Source organism: Elephantulus edwardii, unplaced genomic scaffold, assembly GCF_000299155.1.
Source record: "Elephantulus edwardii isolate Elephantulus edwardi_28Jun2011 unplaced genomic scaffold, EleEdw1.0 scaffold00079, whole genome shotgun sequence".
In the NCBI taxonomy this organism is placed as follows: Eukaryota; Metazoa; Chordata; class Mammalia; order Macroscelidea; family Macroscelididae; genus Elephantulus; species Elephantulus edwardii.
In genome coordinates, this window is record NW_006399829.1 from 493,256 (window position 1) to 514,452 (window position 21,197).

Below are 21,197 nucleotides of genomic sequence, written 5' to 3' on the forward strand. Positions count from 1 at the left end.
TGTTGTGATCCATGCCATCAACTATCTTTGTAAAGTCAATGAAAAACAGACAGACATTCCTCTGGTACTTTCTTGATTTTGGCCAATATCCATCTGGCAATGGCAATGATGATATCCCTAGTGCCGCAGCCTCTTCTAAACCCGGCTTGTATTTCTGGTAGTTCTCTGATGTACTTGTTCCAGTCTCAGCCTAAACATAAACCCTCACGATCTCTGTCATGCTCAAACCCTCTGCAGTAGTCACTATGCCAATCGACTATCACCATGACAGAGATCATGAGGAAGGTACAGGACAGGGCAGAGTTCCGATTTGCTCACAGGGTCTCTAGGAGTTGTAATCGACTCAATGACCCCTAATAACAACATTTTTGAAAGAAAAACTTCAATGAAAATTTAGAATTGAGGCCCTCCACAATTATAGTTATAATTCTTTCCCACTAATGCTATATATGTGTTCTGTACAAAAATTGCTAACCTTTTTACAGGATATATATTCTCAACCCAGAATTTATTGCCTCTACCTTTCTTCTTTTACTTATGCCTGGAATGGTCTCTATGCTGATAGCGACTCAATTTTTCAAGATCTTATCTACCCATCAACACTCATCTCAAATTATAACTCCTACCTAAAGTATTTATCTTTCCCAATCTGATAATTAATGCTCTCACCACTGTATCAGTGGTACTAGTCATACCACAATATACATTAATATTTTGTCCTTTGTTCTTTATTAAATTATCATTATCAGAGCCCTAAGTATAGAAACTATGTACCATTTAAGTTTATACCTACTACAATATCTGACAGAAAGCTTTATACAGAACAATTATTCAATCTATGAATATGAATTGAAAAATGTATTAAGAGTAAACAAAGCAATGCCATAATATGCAGAAAAAGTAGAACACAGAAATGTGCTTAATCAGTTTAAATTCAAATTATATTTAAGAAAGAAAAATAAATTTATCATAGACTATAAACATTTTTGGGGCATGTTTTAGGTGTGGTTTGGGGGGTTTTTTCTTGTTGTGTACATCAAATCAGATCCGACTGGCACCAGAGGTGATGGCTCCTCTTTCTCCAGAGGAGCATCTGATGGACTCGCACCATGTGCCTTCAGGATTGCAGTTCTGCTTCTTGCCACTAGCCCACCAGAGCTCCCTGGCTATAAACATTTTTAACATAACTCAGGAAGCTGCTGAGCTGTCCAACACAGCAGCCATGAGCTATTCTGGCTACTTAATCCCTAGCCTGTATGCATCACACTTCAAATACTCAGTGCACCAGTACAGAATACTGAAATTTTCTACTGGGCAAGCCTGAAGTAAGGATTCCACATACTATAAAAAAGAAATACTTCAGATCTAACTTTCATACTACTTTATAACTCAACTTTACCTAAAAGCACATACCTTGTAGAAGTGCTATCATGTTTATAAAACAGCTGGAGGGCCACACCTATTGAAACAGATGTCTTCCAGTCTCCAAGTCTATGTGCCAACCACACAGCCTCTGGAACCAGGCCACTAATAAACAGTAATTCCAGTGCATATTCCACTGTCCACACGTTAGACAGACTCTGCTCTCTAATAACACTGGCCACCTTAGAGTGTTGGAGAGGAATAAGTCGAAAAGATTGCTCTGTGAAGAAATGAAAGAAAATGAACATTACACTTAAACTTACATATCAGAACTCAGATTTGGAGTTATTAGAATGTCTCCTTAACATGGCTACTTTCATTTCTTCAATTCACCATTTAATATTTTCTATGCAAGCCATGATGAATAACATGAAGATTCATACAAAATTGCTTCTAAAAATAATACTTAACCTGTAATAATTTGTTGTTGTTTTTTAAACAATGAAGAATATATTTCATGAATGTGTCGGGAAACAAATGCCAAGATTTTTTAAAAATACAGAATATAGTATTTTTAAAAACAGACTGCATTATGCAAATAAATGTAAATAGTCTTTAGTGAAACTTCTGTGCCAGGTAACATGTACATACTAAGACAGACATTTATATGTGCTTATTTATAATGTAAAGGGCTTTGGTGGTGTAATGGTCAAGGCACTAGTAAGCAAATCAAAAGGCTGGTGGTCCAAACCTACTTACTGTTCCTTGGTTGAAAGATGTGGCAGTCCATTTCCATAGGATTTAAAACACACACACACACACACATACACAAATTCCAAAACAAACCAACTCAAATGTATTGCCACCAAGTGAGAACCAACTCCTGGCTAAGTCTCCACTGGGTTTTAGAGGCTTTAAATGGCCTTGCATAGACTGCCCACCTTTCTCCCTTGGAGACTTTGGTGTATTCCAATTGACATGGAGGCACAACCTTCAGGTTAGATGCACAACTCCCTGCAGACCACGAGCTCTGACCTCTCTCATAAGGATTTATGATAGAAGAAACCCTACAGGACAGTTCTACCCTGTCCTAATTCTGCTCTGGTCACAAAGAATACGAATCAACTCTACAGCAATGTAGTTTTGACTGTGTCACAATACACAATTTATTACTGTGGATTGCTCTGAAATATCAGTCTATTCGAGAACCTTCTGAAGAACACCAGCTGAGACAGAGTACCTTGCTCTGAAGTAGTCTAAGGTTGAAGACTGTCCTCCTCCCATCCCCACATCCAGACACAAACACAGAACAAGGGTTTGAAAATATAACTCAAAATCTAAGTTTCTATGATTGAAATACTTTCCTGATCACACCTTGCTGCCTGTATTAAATTTCTTTTTTAAAAAATTTTTATTGTATCATTTTTTATGTGTACCATTAAATCAGATCTGACTGGTACAGGAGGAGATTGCCCCCCCTTCTCCAGCAGAGCATCTGGTGGATTTGAACCGCATACCTCTGGGATTGCAGTGCAGCATCTTGACACTAGGCCACCAGAGCTCCCTTTAAATTTCTAATTAGGTTTACTTTACTACTCACTTACATGTTTTGTGTATCTACCTTGAACTATCCTAGCTCTATTAAAGACATTATTACACCAATATAGCAAAGAAAATTACCCAAATAAAATTGAATTTTAAATTAGCAGTCAAAATTTGTTAATTTTTCATATTTTTGCACATACAAAGGTGGCAACTCATTCACTTTTTTTGTTTTGTTTTATTTTAATAATTTTAATGAACATTTACAGAGATTTTTATTTCCCTCATTCATTGCTACACTCATCTCATTCACTTTAATTACAATGTTATAAAAATAAACTTGTCCAAAATATGTGACAAAAATATGTGTATGCAATAAAAAATAAATCCAAGCAATTCTCTCTTTCAGATTATATTAATTCAGATAGTCACTGAGCACATCTGATTGTGTCAGGTACTAAGTTACAGTAGTATTACTTTCACAGGATAATACATCACTGCAATAATAAATAATATCATTTTAAATATCACGTGCAAAAGCAATAGTGAAAAATCTATTAGTTTACAAATTACCTGTTTTAATATGAAGTGGGGGAAGAACGTTCACACTGTGAGGTGGCACAATGCACAGCAGCTGGTTGGTAAAATAGGCAGCCATAAACCGGGCCATGGACTGGATAACCCTCACAGCCGCCTCGGGATGAGCTCTTCCAATCCTTCCAATCGTGCAGAGAGATTTCTCCGGAACTAAGAATACAAAACAAATGTCCAAAAGATATTCTGATTAACGATTAAAAAGTAATATTTCCTTTCCCAACATTAGTGAGGGGGAAAGAATATACTTATGTATTTTATAAAATCAACAAGTCAAATTATAATCTATACTTCTTTTTACTTTTTTATTTTATACTGGTTTACTTACAAAGTTTGTATACATTGCTTTTCACACCAGATTATTCCCATTTCCTTAACAGACCCCTTCCTCATCAAACTGTGTGACCTTATAATTACCCGTCCCACCCCACCCATCCTCACCCCTCTGCTCCCACCCTCCCCCCTTTAGATCTTCAGACACATTTTACTAGTTATCTATTTCTACAACAATGGTCTTACGCAGTATTTGTCCTTGTGGGACTGAGTTAGTTCACTTAGCATAATGCTCTCCAGTCTCTCCCAAGTTAGGTAGTTATTTACAAAGGGAAAAGAAAACCTACAGATAGGGGGAAAAACATTTGGCAATACCATTTCAGAAAAAGTTTACAGAATCCTACCGGACCTCTACAAGAAAAAGACTTATGACACAATTATAAAACGGCAAAAGACATGGAAAGAATTTTCACAGAGGAAGATATTTGGATGGCCAGAAATGCTCAAAATTACTGGCCATGAGAGATGTAAATCAAAACCAAAATGCAGTGGCAAAGTTTAACAGTACAGCAGGTAATAAGTGTTGGAGAGGATGTGGTGAGATAGGAACTCTTATACACTGCTGGATATAAATACACTTATACACTGGTGCTTATACAACCACTCTGGAAGGCAGTTTGGCATTTCCTCAGAAAGCTTAACATAGAAATTCCATATGACCCAGCTATTCCACTACTTGAAATATATCCCAAGAAAATGAAAATTGAGGCACAAATGGAGACTTGTACACCAACAGCATTATTCACCATCACAAGAACATGGAAACAGCCCAAATGTCCAACCACAATCGAATGGATTGAGAAATTATGGTACATTCACATGATGGAATATTACCTAGCACATAGTTACCTACACTTCTTGAAGATAGTAAGAAGCTCCCCCAAAATTAGTGCTCACAAAAGTTAGGATAACAGGTCTAACTGCTATTCTTTGAAAGACCTAGTTACAGACTTTGGTTGACATCTGGGAACTTGGATTTCAAGAAGCTCCCAACACCCTAACTTCTACTAGTGGCCCATTAACTTAAACTGTACAATTTATTTCCTGCTGAACATCTGCTTTTCTTTTGGAGGACAGAACTACAGACCATGGTCGGCAGAAAGGGCCTAATGGAGGGCTCCAAGTAAAAAACGTAAACACTGAGGCTCTAATTAGGTGCCTTGGTACATAAACGTCACACATTCTCTCAGGCCTTGCTGGAGGAATTAAGCACAGGACAAAAGCTTCAGTGTCGAGCACTCTAGGAGCCGACACCCAGTTTCCCAGATTTTTCCCTATGCACCTTATCCCTTGGCAGATTTTACTCTATAGCTTTCTCTGTAATAAATCACAACTATGAAGACCACTGTTACCTGGACCCTGTTAGTCCTCATCACAAAAAGGATATGTCTAATACGTTGTTGTCATTGCTATTATGTGCTATCGAATAGCTTGTGACTCACAGCAACCCTATGTACATTAGCTTTGAACCCTGCTCTATATTGAGCCAATCTCATGGTCTCCAACAGAACTAATCCCATTTCTCCAGTCACTGAGCCAGTCCATCTCATTCGGAGTCTTCCTCCTCTACTGCACTGTCCCGCCAGCCTTCCAAGCATAATGTCCTTCCCCACAGTCTTGTCCTTCTTGGCTATGGTCCCCAAGTATGTGAGATGGAGCTTCAAAACCCTTGCCTCCAGGGAGCAGCTTGGTTTCACCCTCTCCGGGACAGACCTGTTTGTTCTCCTGGCAATCCATGGTATGTTAAATACTCTTCTCCAGAACCACAATTTAAAAGCATCGATTCTTCTACAGTACTTAGTCACTGTCCAAGTTTCAGATGCACTGCAAGTAATTGTGAAGACCATGGCCTAGATCAAGCGCACCTTGGTCTCCAGAATGATATCGCTCCTTTTCAGTACTCTGGAAAGGTCCCCGACAGCATATTTTCCCAATGCAATTAAGTCTTCGGTTTCCTGACTGCTGGTGCCAAGAGAGGTTGACTGTGGAACCAAACAAACTGAAGTTATCAACAATCTCAATTTCTTCTCTGTCAATCATGAAGCTGCCAATTGGCCCAGTGGTGAGAATCTTTGTTTTCTTGATATTGAGCTTCAATCTATATTGAAGACTACAGTCCTTGACTTTCTGGAGCAAATGCCTCATGTTCTCCTCAGTTTCAGCAAGTAAGGTTGGGTCATCTGCTTAACACAAGCTGTTGATTACTCCTCCAAACCTGATGCCATATTCTTCCTCATCAAGTCCAGCATTCCAAATGATCTGTTCTGCATACAGATTAAAAAGGTATGAAGATAGGATGCATCCCTGATGCACACCTTTCCTGATCCTGAACCATGCAGTATTTCCCTACTCTGTTCTGACTACTGCTTCCTGGTCCAAGTATAGGTTTCTCATGAGCACAATCAAATATTCTGGGTTCCCCATTTTTCTCAAAGTTAGTCACAATTTATTGTGATCCACAGTCAAATGCCTTTGCACAGTCAATGAAACACAGATAGACATTCCTCTGGTACTCTCTGCTTTCAGTAAGATCCATCTAACACTGGCTATGATGTTTTTAATGCCACAGCCTCTTCTGAACCCAGCCTGCACAGCTGGCAGTTCTCTGCTGATGTTACTGTTCCAGTTGTTTCTAGATAATCTTCAGCAGGATCTTGCTTGCGTGTGATATTAGCGAGATAGTTCAATAATGTCTACAATCTGTTGGATCACCCTTTTTTTGGACTGGGAATAAATTTCAGGTAGTTGTCCTCCAGATTTCTTGGTATATGTGGTGAGCACATCCAGGGCAACAACTGTTTGCTGAAATAATATCAACTGGTATTCCATCAATTCCTGGGGCTTTGTTTTTTCCAATTCCTTCAGAGCAGCTTAAACTTCCTCCTTCATCACCATAGACTCCTGATCATATGTTGTTTCATGAAATTCTTCTGTGTCACCAAATTCTTTTTGGTATAGTGCCTCTGTGTACTCCTTTCATCTTCTTTTGATGCTTCCTGGATCACTCAACATTCCCCTTCAGTATCCTTAAGTACTGCAATTGAGGCTTGAATTTGTTCTTCAGTTTCTTCAGCTTAAGAAATGATAAATGAGTTCATTCCCTTTGATTTTCTGACTCCAGCTCCTTGCATTTCTTTGTAATACTTTGCTGTCTTCCCATGCTGCCTATCTGAAATATTCTGTTCAGCTTCTTAATGTCCTGAATTCTTCCCTTTGCTTTGGCTTCTCGGCATTGTAGTGCAATAGTCAGAGTTTCTTCTGACATCCATCTTGGTCTTTTCTTTCTCCTCTGTCCTTGCAGTGATGTTTTGCATTCTTGATGGAGATATTCTTTATAGCCTCCCACATCTCATCTTGTCTTTGCTCATTAGTTCTCAAGGTTTCAAACTTGGTCCTGAGATGGTCTTTAAATTCTGGTGGGATAGACTCAAAGCCAAATTTAAGTTATTGTGGATTTAATTTTATTTTCTTTAGCTTCAGTTTGAACTTGTATATGAGTAGTTGATGGTCTGTTCTACAATCAGTACCTAGCCTAGTTTTCACAGCTGATACTGAGCTTCTCCAGTGATTTATTCCACAAATGTAATCAATCTGATTCCTGTGAAGACCATCAGGTGAAGTCCATGTGTATAGTCGCCGTTTGCAACAATCACTGATTGTACAGAATTCTATCATTCTGTCACCCAAGTCCATACTTTCATTACCGATCCTTCTTCCATTTCTAACTTTTGCATTCCAATCACTCATTATCATCAAAGGGTCTTGGTTACAACTTGATTTCCAACTGAAAAGTTAATAGAAATCATCTATTTCCTCCTCTTTGGCCCTGGTTTTTGGTGCATATTAACAGGTGTTCTTTGTATTCATATGGGTATCATCCTGGCACTCATCACATTGTATTTCAAGATGGATACAGAAATGGTCTTTTTAACTATCAAAGTGACTCCATTACAATTGTTATTACAAGTTTACCTGTATCATAGTAGTATTTAAAACTGCTGCTGTTGTTGTTATATGCCGTCGAGTCACCCGCAACTCATAGTGACCCTACATACAACAGTCCTACACCCGACTCTGTTCTGTGCCAGTCTCACTGTTTCCGACACACCTACCCCACTACTCCAGTCACTGAATCAAGCCACCTCATAGAGGATATTCCTCTCCTGTGCTGTCTCCTCTACCCTCCCAAGCATGACATCCCTCTCCAAGGACAGGTCCCTCCTTGAAACATGTCCAAAGTATGTCAGACAAAGCTTCAGAATCCTTGCCTCCAAGGAGGAGCCTGGCTTAACCCTCTCCAGGATGAACCTGTTCATTTTCTTAGCAGTCATGCTATATTCAATACTCTTCTCCAGCACCACAGCTCAAAAGCATCAATTCTCCTTCTATCCTCCCTCGTCATTGTCCAGCTCTCTGATGCATAGCAAGTGATTGCAAAGACCATGGCCTGAATCAGGAGCCCCTTAGTCTCCAGAGTGACACAACTGCTCTTCAATAGTTTGGAGAGGTCCCTAACAGCTGACTTTCTCATCCCAATGCATCTTTTAATTTCCTGGCTGCTGGTGCCAACAGTATTTAAAATAACAATCAAAAATGTGCAATCTAAATGTGCAATGGGAAAATGTTATTAAAAAATACCAATACTAGTAAATTCTTAACATAGCATTGTTACTGTTGTTGTGTACCATCAAGTCAGAACCAATCCATATATGACGCTCTGGTAAGTTTTCAGAGGCAGTTAATCACACGGCAGGAGACTGCCCATCTTTCTCCCATGAAGCAGTTAGTGAACTCAAACTATGCCTCCGAAATTTCAGAGCAGCTTCTTGCCACTAGAGCTTCCAAACGTAGCAGTAAATTTCAAAATATTAAAAAACAATGTATAGCTGATAATGTAGGTAGATATATGCAGTGGTAATAAGATAAAAAAGATGTAGAATTATAAATGGTTTCATTTTCTTCTTTATAATTTTTCTATTTCTGCCTAAAATGAGCATACATAACTTTCATAATGAACACTATTTTGAAAGATAAAATCAGAGAGCAAGAAATTTATAAACGTGGCTGAAACCTACTGATAAAGTTGACATGGATTAAATTTAGAAAATTCGGATACATCAGACTTTCCAAACATAATCACATGTCTAAGTCTGTTGCTGTTACGTGCTATCCAGTCAAATCAACTCACTGAGACCTCATGAACAGCAGACGAGAATCCTGTCCTATCCTGTGCCAGCCTCACCATGTCAGATACACTTGAGCCCACCCACTGTAGCAGTCACCGTGTCAATCCATCTTATTAGCAGTCTTCATCTCTTTCACTGAATCTCCACCATTCGAAGCATGCTATTCTTTTCCAAGGAATAGCCTTTCCTAGCAATATGTCCAAAGTATGAGAGACAAAGCTTTGCCATCATTGCTTCCAAGGTGCACTCCAGCCACACCTTTTCTAAGACATACCTATTCATTCTTTTGGCAGTTCTTGGGATATTCAGTAATTTTCTCCAACACAACAACTCAAAGGCATCAATTCTTCTTCTGTCACCCTCAGTCACTGTCCAGCTCTCTGATGCATAGTTGTTGTTGTTGTTATGTGCCGTCGAGTCGTTTGTGACTCATAGCGACCCTATGTACAACAGCCGTAAACCCTGCTCGATCCTGTGCCAGTCGCACTGCCTCTGACACACCCATCCCGATTACCCCAGTCACTGAATCAATCCATCTCATAGAGGGTCAGCAGTTGATGTGTTTGGAATCACAGAAGCCAAGAAAGCTTCAGATACAAGCTGTCAGATCATGGGTTGGACAATGGAAGATAATTTCTGAAGGAATCTGGTAGAAATGAAGGGGTATCCTGGTGGAGGGTGGAGCTGGGAAATAAGTGGGTCAAAGCCTTGGGCTAAGGGCAGGGTCAACACTGTAACTAATGGTCAACTCCACAATGAGGGATTTATCTTTCTGATGCATAGTAAGGAACTGAAAGACCATGGCCCGTATCGGGCTCACCTTAGTCTTCAAATCAACACCATTGCTCTTTGGTATTTTGGAGAAGTTCCTGACGGTTACTGCATAAAACCTGTAATTATACCTTAGAGGTGCCACAGGTGTCTGTCTAGAAATTTCTTCCTCTCTTATTACTTTGTTTAAATACATCTGGTGGCCTGTAAAAAATTATGCTGCAATCCTGAAGGCATATGGTTTGAATCCACCAGATGCTCTGAAGAAGAAGGATGGGAAATCTCCTGTGCAATTAACTGCCTCAAAACCCACTGGAGCATCAGCTTATTAGTCGGTTCTGACTTGACAACACCCCACAACAACAACAAAGAAAAGGAGGGAGGACAAAGGAGAAAATGGAGATACTCTGCAGTTTTTAAACAGAAAAAACCCCTCAGAATAACTCAGAAAGTGGTTTTCACCCATCACTCAATGATTTTAAATGACAGTTAAGTAAAACATATATTAAGTAAAAATACGTGGGTTTAACTAATACAATCAAAAGAAAATGACCTTGTATGCTCTGTAGGCAAGTAACACTAAAGCTCTGGGGATTTAAAGATAAGGAACATATGTCCTGTTATTGAAAGCTGACAGTCCCATATCCAACATAATATAAACTCAGTTACCACAAAACAGAATCACCACCTCTACAGAATGCAAGTGAACAAGATTAAATATACTTCTTTGTAAAAAGCATACCTGAACAATCTCCGTTTCCTGTCACAGGTAGGTGGGACCATCTCAGCAGTTCTCTCACCAGCTGATCACACAAACCCTGGGCATCATTCAAATTATAGTTATAGAGGTGGCAGTATAAGAGAGAAAGGTAATAGCGTATCTGAAGAAAGCATGTCCTTCTCCCTCCTTCAACAGAAAAGAATTACATTTACATTAAAAACATAGCAAGGTAACCATCACAATCTTGGGGATAGTTAGGTGCAAGTATTCAACATATGGAAAGCCACCAAGCTGTGTACACTAGTAATATGTGTGTATTTCACACAAAATAAATGATTTTTTAAAACAGCTCAGCATTTTTTTACTCCTTATCATCTTAGATTCTGGGCAATTTTATTTTGAAATGGCAAAAGGATGACTAAGATTTAATCTAAAGAGAAATGCAAATCCTTACAATCTCAAGACTAAGATACAGAACAACTTCAATCACACACACACACACACACACACACACACACAGTACAGTATGAAACAAAGGGAAGGGAGGATGCTACAAAACTCCTAAGGAACCACACACTCGTTATCAGACATGCACAAGGAGACTTCCTGAAAGAGAACTACTCAAAAGGAAGGAAGCCTGAGTTCAAGGAGCTGAAGGCCACTGAGGACAGACAGTGCAGGTTTTCTATCCCTCAATCATTCTTCCTGAGGAAAAAAACTCAAGGTTTATCTGAAAATGCAACTCACTCAGGTCAAAAACAAAATTTTCAGACAGAAGTGGCCATGTAAAAAATGGATTCATATTCTGTACCAGAATACTGTAAGAACTTCCAGAAAGCTGTGTAAAGAGGGGTAACTCAGTTGGCAGATACATCTTTACTTGCCGTCCCACCCTTCCATCTGGATGCTGCCTAAAATAAGAATGTGACAGCTGGAGCTCTAGCAGCCTTGAAGCACATATAATGACCTTAAGACTGGAAGCAGTGAACTAAGGACGAGGACGAAAAATGAGCTTGCATCCTTGGTAATGCTATCTATAAACATGCACTGTCACTGAGTTGAAACCAAGTCAGAGCTGACCCTTCACTGGCTTTTCAAGGCTGTAAACTACATAGGAGGAGGTTGCCAATTTTTATGCCTATGAGCCACAGGTGGATTCAATCTGCCAGAGAGGCTTAACCTGTGGGTTAGCAGTGCAACTCTCTATCGAGTACAGCACTAGAGCTCTGTCAGAGCTTCCATGATGCCCTGAAAAATCAGGCCGGGATTTTCAAAGTCGCACTCTTTACACACACACACACACACACACACACACACACACACACACACACTAACTAAACCCCTTTCTAACTAGACGTCATTCCCAAAGGATATGGTCAGAAATGTCATTAAAATTAATGCCCACAATGGTGCTCATTATAAAAACCTTTCTTCAACTAGAACTTCCTCACTCACTGAATGCCACTTGTATTCACCCAGCTGCAGATTCACCAACCTTACAACCCTATTAGACTTCTTTCTCCTTATCTATTTGGTCACAAGTCCAAATGATCAAGCTTATTAAACATCTGTCAAAAGTGGTCTGTTTTTCTCTATTCTTGATATTGCTTAGTAAGGAGGCTTCCTCAAAGAACTATTTTCCTTGCTTTTACCTGAAACCCAGATCACCACACCTCAACTCCTGAAAACCATAATCCAAGTGAGCCAGAATGAGCTCTTTAAAAGGCCTATATTTAAACAGGCACCTTTCCCACAGAAAACATCTTAACTGATATCAGTGCCTTCCCGACAAAATATTTTTTTTTCTCTTATTTAGTTGAGAGTTTACAAAGCACATGGGGTTTTCATGCAAATACATTTTTTTATTAATTTTAATGAACATTTACAGATTTTGGATTTCCATGTTGCACTATTCTCCCTGCCCTAATCTTTTAACTTCTCAACACTGTATGCAAATGAGACCTTCCTTCATTTTCTGGTCCCTATCTACCTCCCTAGCCTTATCTCTTACCACTCAATTCCTATTAAACTATCTGCAGCTTATCAAATGAGATTTTTTTATGCCTTTTTGCCTCTGGAATACTGCTTCCTCTATGTAAACCATTTCACTACTTTTTTTTCCTTGTTGTGTATCATCAAATTGGAGCTGACTGGCACAGGAGGAGATTGCCCCTCCTGCTTCAGCAGAGCATCTGGCGGAGAAGGAGGATTAGAACCTCACTCCTTTGCAATTGCAGTGCACCTTTTGCCATTAGGCCACCAAAGCTCCCCCGTTTCACTGCTTTAAATGGCCAATCTCTACTTCATTTTAATGCCAGCTTTTCAGGTAGTTTTCCTGCAGACAGATGCTTATTATTGTCTCACAGGGGATGAGCACTCTTCTATGCTCCCCTAGTATCTAACCATATAATTAGAATAGTGCTGGCTTCCATAATCTCTCTTTCCCTTCCAAACTGTCAACAACTTGAGGATAAAGTTGTTTTATTTCAGTTATTGTCAGTGCTTGACTCAGTTCTAGACATACTGCTGTCATTTTATTAGGTGCCAGGGAGTCAGAAATAAATGCTGTCCAGTCTCATACCATCCTCAAAATCATTGCTTTTTTAAAAAAAAAATTGCTTTTTTGAGGGTAAGTCACATCTCCCCACAAAAACTCCATGGAGTCTATATTTAATGCAACAGGAAATTCTTAAAGATGGTAACTTTAAATGATAAAATGGATAACTTCTAAGCCTCTAAGGATTGTTGTTATGTGCTGTTAAGTTGCCTGAGACTCATAGCAGCACTACATACAGCAGCTCTGAAGTCTGTCCTGTCCTGAGCCCGTCTCACTAATTTTAACACAGCTACCCACACTGTCCCAGTTCCCAGTTACTATAGCAATCCACTTCGTCTGGGGTCTTCCTCTCCTGTGCTGTCCCTCCATGCTTCCGAGCATGATGTCTTTATCCAAGGACTGGACCTTCCTGGCCACATGCCCAAAGTATGTGAGACAGAGCTTCAAAATCCTAGCCTCCAAGGAGAAACTTGATTTCACCCTTTCCAAGATAGACCTATTTGTTTTCTTGGTGGTCCATGGTATGTTCAAGACTCTTCTCCTGCACCACAACTCAATTGATTATTCTTCTGTCATCCTGCATAGCAAGTAAATGCAAAGACCATGGCCTGAATTAGGTACACCTTAGTCTCTAGACTGACATCATTGCTTCTCAGTAGTCTGGAGAGATCCCTAACAGCAGATTTACCTAATGTAATTCACCTTTTTTTTTTCTATAATTATATTTTATTAATTTTCATAAACATTTACAGAGATTTTGGGCTTCCACTCATTCATTGTTGCACTATTCTCTCTACCCTCCTCCCAGTTTGTTCTTGTCCAAATGCCACAGTGCTTGTCAAAGCCAGTTCTGATTAATCTTCTTTGTCAGTGTATCCTTTGCCATTCCCTATCACTCCTCCCTGAGAGAGACTTCACCCTGAGTCATAAGGAAAAGGGGATGGCGTATTCTCTTAGCTACTTCCTGCTGAAAAGGGACGCTGTGGGTTTCAGGGTGAAGATCTTCTCTCACTACTCTAAAGGGATGTAATTCACCTTTTGACTTCCTTGCTGCTGGTGCCAAAAATGCCGATGGTGAATCCAAGCAAACTGAAACTGTGAACAAGATGAATCTCTTCTCCATCTATCACGGTGCTGCCAACTGGCCCAATGGTTAGAATCTTTCTTGATGCTAAGTTTCCGTTCATATTGAAGACTACAGTCCTTGACCTTCTGCAGCAAGTGCTTCAGGTCCTCTTCCGTTTCAGCAATCAAGGTTATGTCCTCTGCAAAATGTATGTTGATGAGTCTTCCTCTAACCCTGATGCCATACTTCTCATAGAGCCCAGCCTCTCGAACAATCTGTTCTACATATCTATTGAAAAGGTATGGAGAAAGGATGATCCCTGATGCACATCCTTCCTGATTTTGAACCACGCAGTTTCCCTGCTCTATTCTGAGGACTGCTTCCAGGTCCAACTACAAGTTTTACATAAGCACAACTGAGTGTTCTGGGATTCCCATTCTCCTCAAGGTTAACCACAATTTGTTGTGACTGACAGAGTCAAACGTCTTTGCACTATCAATAAAACAGATAGATAGTCCTCTGGTACTCTTTGGATTCTAAGGATTAATCAAATATAAAAATATTGGATCTGTTCTTTCTCCTTTTTATTTTTTAGTCCTTCTAAACAAATTAAAACACACACACACACACACAAACCCAAACACACAAAACACCACACTCACAACCATCCTTTCATTTCTGACCTTAATGTCATTCCATCCCCCCCTCAACAATAAACCATAGGTTCTATCACTAACCAAAAAAGGGCAGAGATGCCTTACCTACAGATAACTGAAACAACTCCTGGGCTAAAAATTCCAAGACCAAGAATATTTTCATATTGATGTTTCCTGTTAGTCAAACCTAACCAAATTCACTGCCACTGGGTTAATTCCAACAGAGAGCAAGCCTCTACTAGGCTTCCACAGCAATGTTGCTTTATGACCTATCTCATAGTTTACCACAGAGAGTGGTTGGTGGATTTGAAGCAATGATCTTTTAAGTCAGAAGTTGGAAACATAATATTGCTACATCATCAGGGCTGCTTTCAAGGTGCCTATAACATTAAGTTTTGGAGAAGGTGCAGCTGGAGTGCTCTTTGGAGGCAAGAATGATAAGCCTTTGCCTCACATACTTAGGGCATGTTAGTCAGAGGAGCTATTCCTTGGAGAGGGACATGATGCCAGGAAAAGTGGAGGGTCGGCAAAGGAAAGAAAGATCTTCAGCCAGGTGGATTGATACAGTGACTGGTGCAATGGGTACTTGTGTGTCAGGAAGTGTGAGGATGGCAGAGGATAGAACAGGGTTCAGATCTTTTGTTCATAGGGTCACTATGAGTCGTACTCAACTTGATGGCACTTAGCAACAACAACAACATTAAGTCTATCTGAGCATTAAGAAGTCATGAATACACAGAAATTTGAAATTATTTTAAAGTCAATGATGTTATTAGATGCTATCAAGTCAATCACAACATTCACAATGATCGCACGAACAACAGATCTGAACCCTGTACCATCCCCACAATCTCTGTCACGCTCAAGTGCATTGTAGTAGCCCCTGTGTCAACCTATGCCACTGAGGGTCTTCCTCTTCTTCAGAACCGCTACCTGCATGACGTCTCTCTTTAAGGACTGGTTCTTCCTGGTAACATGACCAACATAAATGAGACAACTTTCCCTATCCTTGCCTCTGAGGAGCACTCTGGTTAATTCCTTTAGGACAGACATTTGATCCTTTAGCAACTCATGGCATATTCAATACTCCATCAACACCACAATTCAAAATGACTTATGTACTGCTTAAACTGGATAACCCACTAAAAGATTTTCCTTCCAATATCATGGCAAGTATAATTTTTAATCAACCCTACCTTTCTCTGAAGTTTCTTCTAGAGCGTTCTTCCATAGTTGAATAGATTTTTCATATGCTCCTAAGAGAAAAAACTCTTCACCTAAAAATTTTTAATCAACAGTCATAATTAATTACATAACTTAATAAAAATTGACTTTGTTTTCAAGCTCAATTGATACTTCTTAGCAAGAAATTATTTAGATAAGCACGTAATTGTACCCAATTAATAAAATCAAAGTCCAGTTCACTATTAGGCCTATTAAGGAATTAGAAGTTGTGTAACAGATACTGACCGTTTACAGATTTCAGTTCTAAGGTCTGGTTCAAGTCATCTCCAGCAGCTTGTATATTAGCCTGTATATGACATAACAGGGACTTGACAGTAGATACTTCCTGGGTCACCTTTTCCATGAGCAGTTGGTCACTTTTAAGAACTCTCTGGCTTAACTGTGCTTGATACCATAACGTCTTTCTGTATAGTACTCTCCATAGAATAACCAATCTGCACACACAATTAAGTCATCATCAAAAGCAAATTTCAGATTAAGGATGAAGAGAACTCCTTCTTGGACTTTTTTGCCCCATTTATTCACCAATCAATACAGGCAAACTGACCAGTCCTCAATATAAAGTCCAATTATTAAAATAAGTACAATATATATTTTAAATTTTTAAGTAAATGTTTCTTATGTACACCTATGTTTATTTCTGCATTGTTCACAATAGCAAAGAGATGGAAACCAAAGTGCCCATCAACAAATGAATGGATAGAGAAGCTCTGGTATATTCACATAATGGAATACTGCGCTGCACTGAAAAACAAGCAACTCATGCAATATTATTCAGAATGGGTGACCCTGGAGGACATTATGCTGAGTGAAGTATCTCAGTCACAGAAGGACAAATACTGCATAATGTCACTGTTATAAAACAGGATTGAATGGGGGTTGGGGGAAAACTAAGAAAAAAGATAAATAATGTGTACTGCATTTAAACAGATGAGGGAAAGAACTGTTTAAAAGGTATATATGATTAGGTATTATCTGCATGACAACAATCCAGAATGAAAGCTGCATAGTAGAGTGGACTGGGGGCGGGGGAGGGGGTTGAATTGTGCAACAATGAAAGAATTTTTTTTCAAAGAGAAAAGTGAACTGAGGGGGGTGGGTAGGGAGGTAAATGTGCAAGAATGAATGAATAAAAATGAAAACAAACCCCATTTTTAAAAATCTTTTTTTGGTAACTGTGACCATTTTCTTACTGCATAACTGTAAATCAAAATAGTAACTGTCCAAGTTGCCTAAACAAGTGTCTTACATAGCATTTTAAATACTAATTTTTTTTTAATAATTTTATTGTGTTTTGTGTGTGTACCGTCAAATCAGATTTGACTGGCCCAGGAGATTGCTCTTCTACAGCAGAGCATCTGGTGGATCTGAATACTAGAATATTAAAAAAAAAAAAATCTATAAAGCTGAGTGCTGATGGATACAGTTTCCTTTGAGGTAACAAAAAATATTCTGGAATTAGATAATAGTAAGAGTTGCTCAACCTTGTGAATATACTGTTGTTGTTGTTATGTGCCATCGAGTTGTTTGCAACCCATAGCAACCCTATGTACAAGATCCCTAAACGTCGTTCTAGAAACCCTGTACATATTAAACTAGTAAATTTTTTAAAATTTATTTTATTATTTGTTGTATGTCCCGTCAAATTGGATCTGACTGGTACAGGAGGAGATTGCATCTCCTTCTCCAGCAGAACACCTGGTGGATTTGAACTGTGTACTTCTGGGATTGCAGTGAAGCTTCTTGCCAGTAGGCCACCAGAGCTCTAAACTAGTAAATTTTACAGTATGTGAATAATAATCTAATTTTGCAAAAAGGAAAACTATAAGGTTGATAGTATCCTAATATTGAAGAAAGTCACCATACCTGTGGCCTGGTTGATGAACAAGATTTACTATTTGAGGCTGTATCTTCAAAGATGACTTCCAAGACCACTTTTTCTGAGAACCATAGTTTTGAAATATTTGAAAAAGCGGTACGACCAGTGAGTTTTGATTTGCTATTCTACTTCCATCAGTTGATGCAGAAATCATCTCTGGTTGAAGGTGATAAATGCCATTTAAACTGGAAGCTACCATTTTGAGCAAATAAAAACAGGCCAAAAGCTTCTCTGAGAATAACTGATCCTGCTGTTGCTGAATCAACAGAAGTTTTATAGTGTGGGAAGTCAGTTTTACCAAATGTCCCAGATCCTGTTTGTATCTCGTATCCCAATACTGGACTGACAAACATTGATGGAAAAGTTGAAAGATACAAAGCATCCACGCATTGTTCCTTGAGCTCTTGCCTAAACATGTATCTAGTTCAGGGAAAGGACATTTTACAAACTGAAGAATGTAGAAAAAATGAGTGATACAAACTACTGTGTAATTTAACATTACATTTTTTTCCATCACGTTTTTTGAAATTCCTATACTCCAGGCTGCAAGAAGATTTTTCTGGATAGAACGTAGTTCTGAAATGGTCTGATCCATCTCCTCGCTGTCATCTTTCGCATGTATTGTGTCAAACATAGATGCAAATTCCAATCTCCCCTCCTTGATGCTACTAAATAGCGGATCATTTTTTGAATTCTGAAAAGGGAAGGAGTTGTTGGTGATGTGTTCGCTTTCATGAGGTTCTTCTGCATCAAAATCCTGTATCATGGCAAAAATTACACTTAATTATTTTTCTATTTAACAAATGATAAAAAGAATCTCTCAGAATAAGAGTTCCTACATACATGCAGAGATCCTGTTTTATCATCTAACTCCAGTGTTTGCTCTGCCCACAAGAATCTGGGGACAGAAGAAGCAAGGGCACTTTCATTGTCTCGGTGCCTCAAAAGACTCGCCCTCAGGGAATCCAGTGATTGCAAGTTCAGTCCTTTGCTTGTTGGCTACAGAAGAGAAAGATTTCCAAGAGAAATATCTCATCAGTAAGTTAGTTCAGCACAAGAAATTAAAAATCTCAAAATAACACCACAGTGTTCACTGGCATTCTTGTCACTATCATTTTCTTTTAAAAATAAAATAAAAATAAATAAGACATTAACTTTAAAAAACTGGTGTGTTGTGTTTTTTTGGTCTTTTTTTTTTCTTTTTTGTCAAGGACACCCAAAAATACTGTACCTTAGATGCTATCACACTTTGGTATGTTTTCTCAAGCCTCTGAGTTGAATCTAGTAGTAGGGATTTCATGAGCATTGACGGGGAGAGATTATCAAGAAACCGCAGGGTTGTGACCATGTACCCATCCGAAACAATGAGGTAGGGCAACCGGGAGTGAGCCTTTACAGAAAACCTCTGTCTTGAAGGGTCACTATCAGAAGCTGACGAGTCTACAGAATTATTTGAATCTTGAAATGTAAACAGCTGTGATCTAGTAAGCAAACAATAAAATTCAATAATTAGTATGTGGAAGACATTCAAGGAAATAACACTGCTAAAAACACTGCTATTAACAAAGGAAAAGTAATATAAAATAAATGCAATAATAACACAGCAAATAAATGAAAGGGGGGGAAGCATTAAACATGTCTATTGTCATAATGTAACTGATTTCCTCAGAGGCAGACCACCAGCCCTCTCTAACAACTGGGGGAATTCAAACTGCATCTGGATGACAGATCTGCATCTGTCAGGAAAAATAATGTACATAATGTAACTTGTTAAATCAGTTACAACTTGATATGGGCTAATTAATTATTGTACTGGAATGGCAGTTACTCTATTGTTTTTAATTTATATTCAAACTATTTCATACTGAAAAAATTATTTACCAAAATAGCTAGTAAACAAAAGAAGTAAGATTTGAATCTTGACCTGTTTGATTTCTAAACCAAACAGTTATCTCATCTCAAAAATAAAAGTTAAAATGTAGATAAACTCTGAAGTCACCAATTTGTCTTTCAATAACTCTTTCTCTTTGGGAAAAACAGGCAAATCCACATGACAAACCAGTTCTGAGATTAAATCATTTTACTATTTTACAAGAATAATGCCATATAATTTTCCTGTGAATCAGAAGTGACTAAATGACAGAGGATCCAAGAATTAACTTTTATATCAATGTAGACAAACTTTCTAGTGCTACTGAATATTTAAGTAACTTATACTTACATAGTCACAATGTCAAATTTTCAGCAGGATTAAGCCACAAAAAAAAATAAAACAACAGAAGAGAACTATAAATAATAAACAGATAATGAGATGACAGAGTCAAAGTAAGAATGAAACAATTTGAAAGAAAAAAATTATTTTAAAAAGAAAAAATCCATATTTACAATAAAAGTAACACCAGAAGAGAAAAGTTCTATAAATAGATTAAAACAATTCAAATGTCTCACCTACAGGTTATTAATGGATGAAGAGGAATAAATTCTGCTGGCCCAAATTCTATAGAGCAGCCACATGTAACTAATGTTAGCAATTCACCCTGGCAAGTCAATAAAACCAGGGAGCCACGTTTTAACATGCAAGTCAGAAAAAGATTATCATGTGTCCAGCTGATATCACCTACCCAGTAGGACCTAGAAAAAGCAAGAAACATGTTAAAGACAGACTCTATAAAGAGTTCTATCAAGCAGAGGGAACAGTGGGGTGTCGTGTACTACCTGTGGAGCTGTAAATGCATGTGTAAATGCGGTTCAAAATCACCAGCTAGTCCTTGCAAGAAAGATGGGGCGGTCTGCTCCCATTAAGATTTACAGTCTCAAGGGAGCTCTGGTGGCCTAGTGGCAAGAAACTGCACTGTAACCCCAGAGATATGTGGTTCGAATCCACCAGATACTCTGCTGAAGAAGGAGGGACAATCTCCTCCTGTAACAGTCAGATCTGATTTGACAGTACACGTGCACAAAAATAATAATTTAAAAAAAAATTTAAAAAGATTTACAGTCTCAGAAACCAATGGAGTGTTTGTATAGGTCAGAATCAATTCGATGATAGCGGATTTGGTATCAAGCAGAGATGATAAAGGTAAATATACAACAATTAGTGTATTCACCAATTAGAAATCTGCATGACTACATAAGCAATGCATAAAATGGAAATTTGGTTTTTAACTACCTCCATTTTAATGAGAACATATTTTTTTTTACTTCATTATTATTTGTGTGTGTGTACCATTGAACATCAAATCAGATCCAACTGGTACAGGAAATTGCTCCTCCTTCTCCAGAAGA

At 38.6% G+C, this 21,197-nt stretch overlaps 1 protein-coding gene across 1 annotated transcript in view; it reads right to left on the reverse strand.

Annotated features, from left to right (window-relative positions):
- The window catches only part of LOC102844216 (chromosome unknown open reading frame, human C5orf42), a 130,937-nt gene that overhangs the window by 96,215 nt on the left and 13,525 nt on the right, over positions 1-21,197 (reverse strand). Inside the window, exons 8-16 of the mRNA XM_006889576.1 lie at positions 20,361-20,543; positions 19,144-19,393; positions 18,784-18,911; positions 17,900-18,691; positions 16,259-16,467; positions 15,985-16,065; positions 10,531-10,695; positions 3,478-3,651; positions 1,414-1,642 (exon numbers count right to left, since the gene is read on the reverse strand). Coding sequence (XP_006889638.1) covers positions 1,414-1,642; positions 3,478-3,651; positions 10,531-10,695; positions 15,985-16,065; positions 16,259-16,467; positions 17,900-18,691; positions 18,784-18,911; positions 19,144-19,393; positions 20,361-20,543 — 2,211 coding nt within the window. The remainder of the gene's footprint in view (positions 1-1,413; positions 1,643-3,477; positions 3,652-10,530; positions 10,696-15,984; positions 16,066-16,258; positions 16,468-17,899; positions 18,692-18,783; positions 18,912-19,143; positions 19,394-20,360; positions 20,544-21,197) is intronic.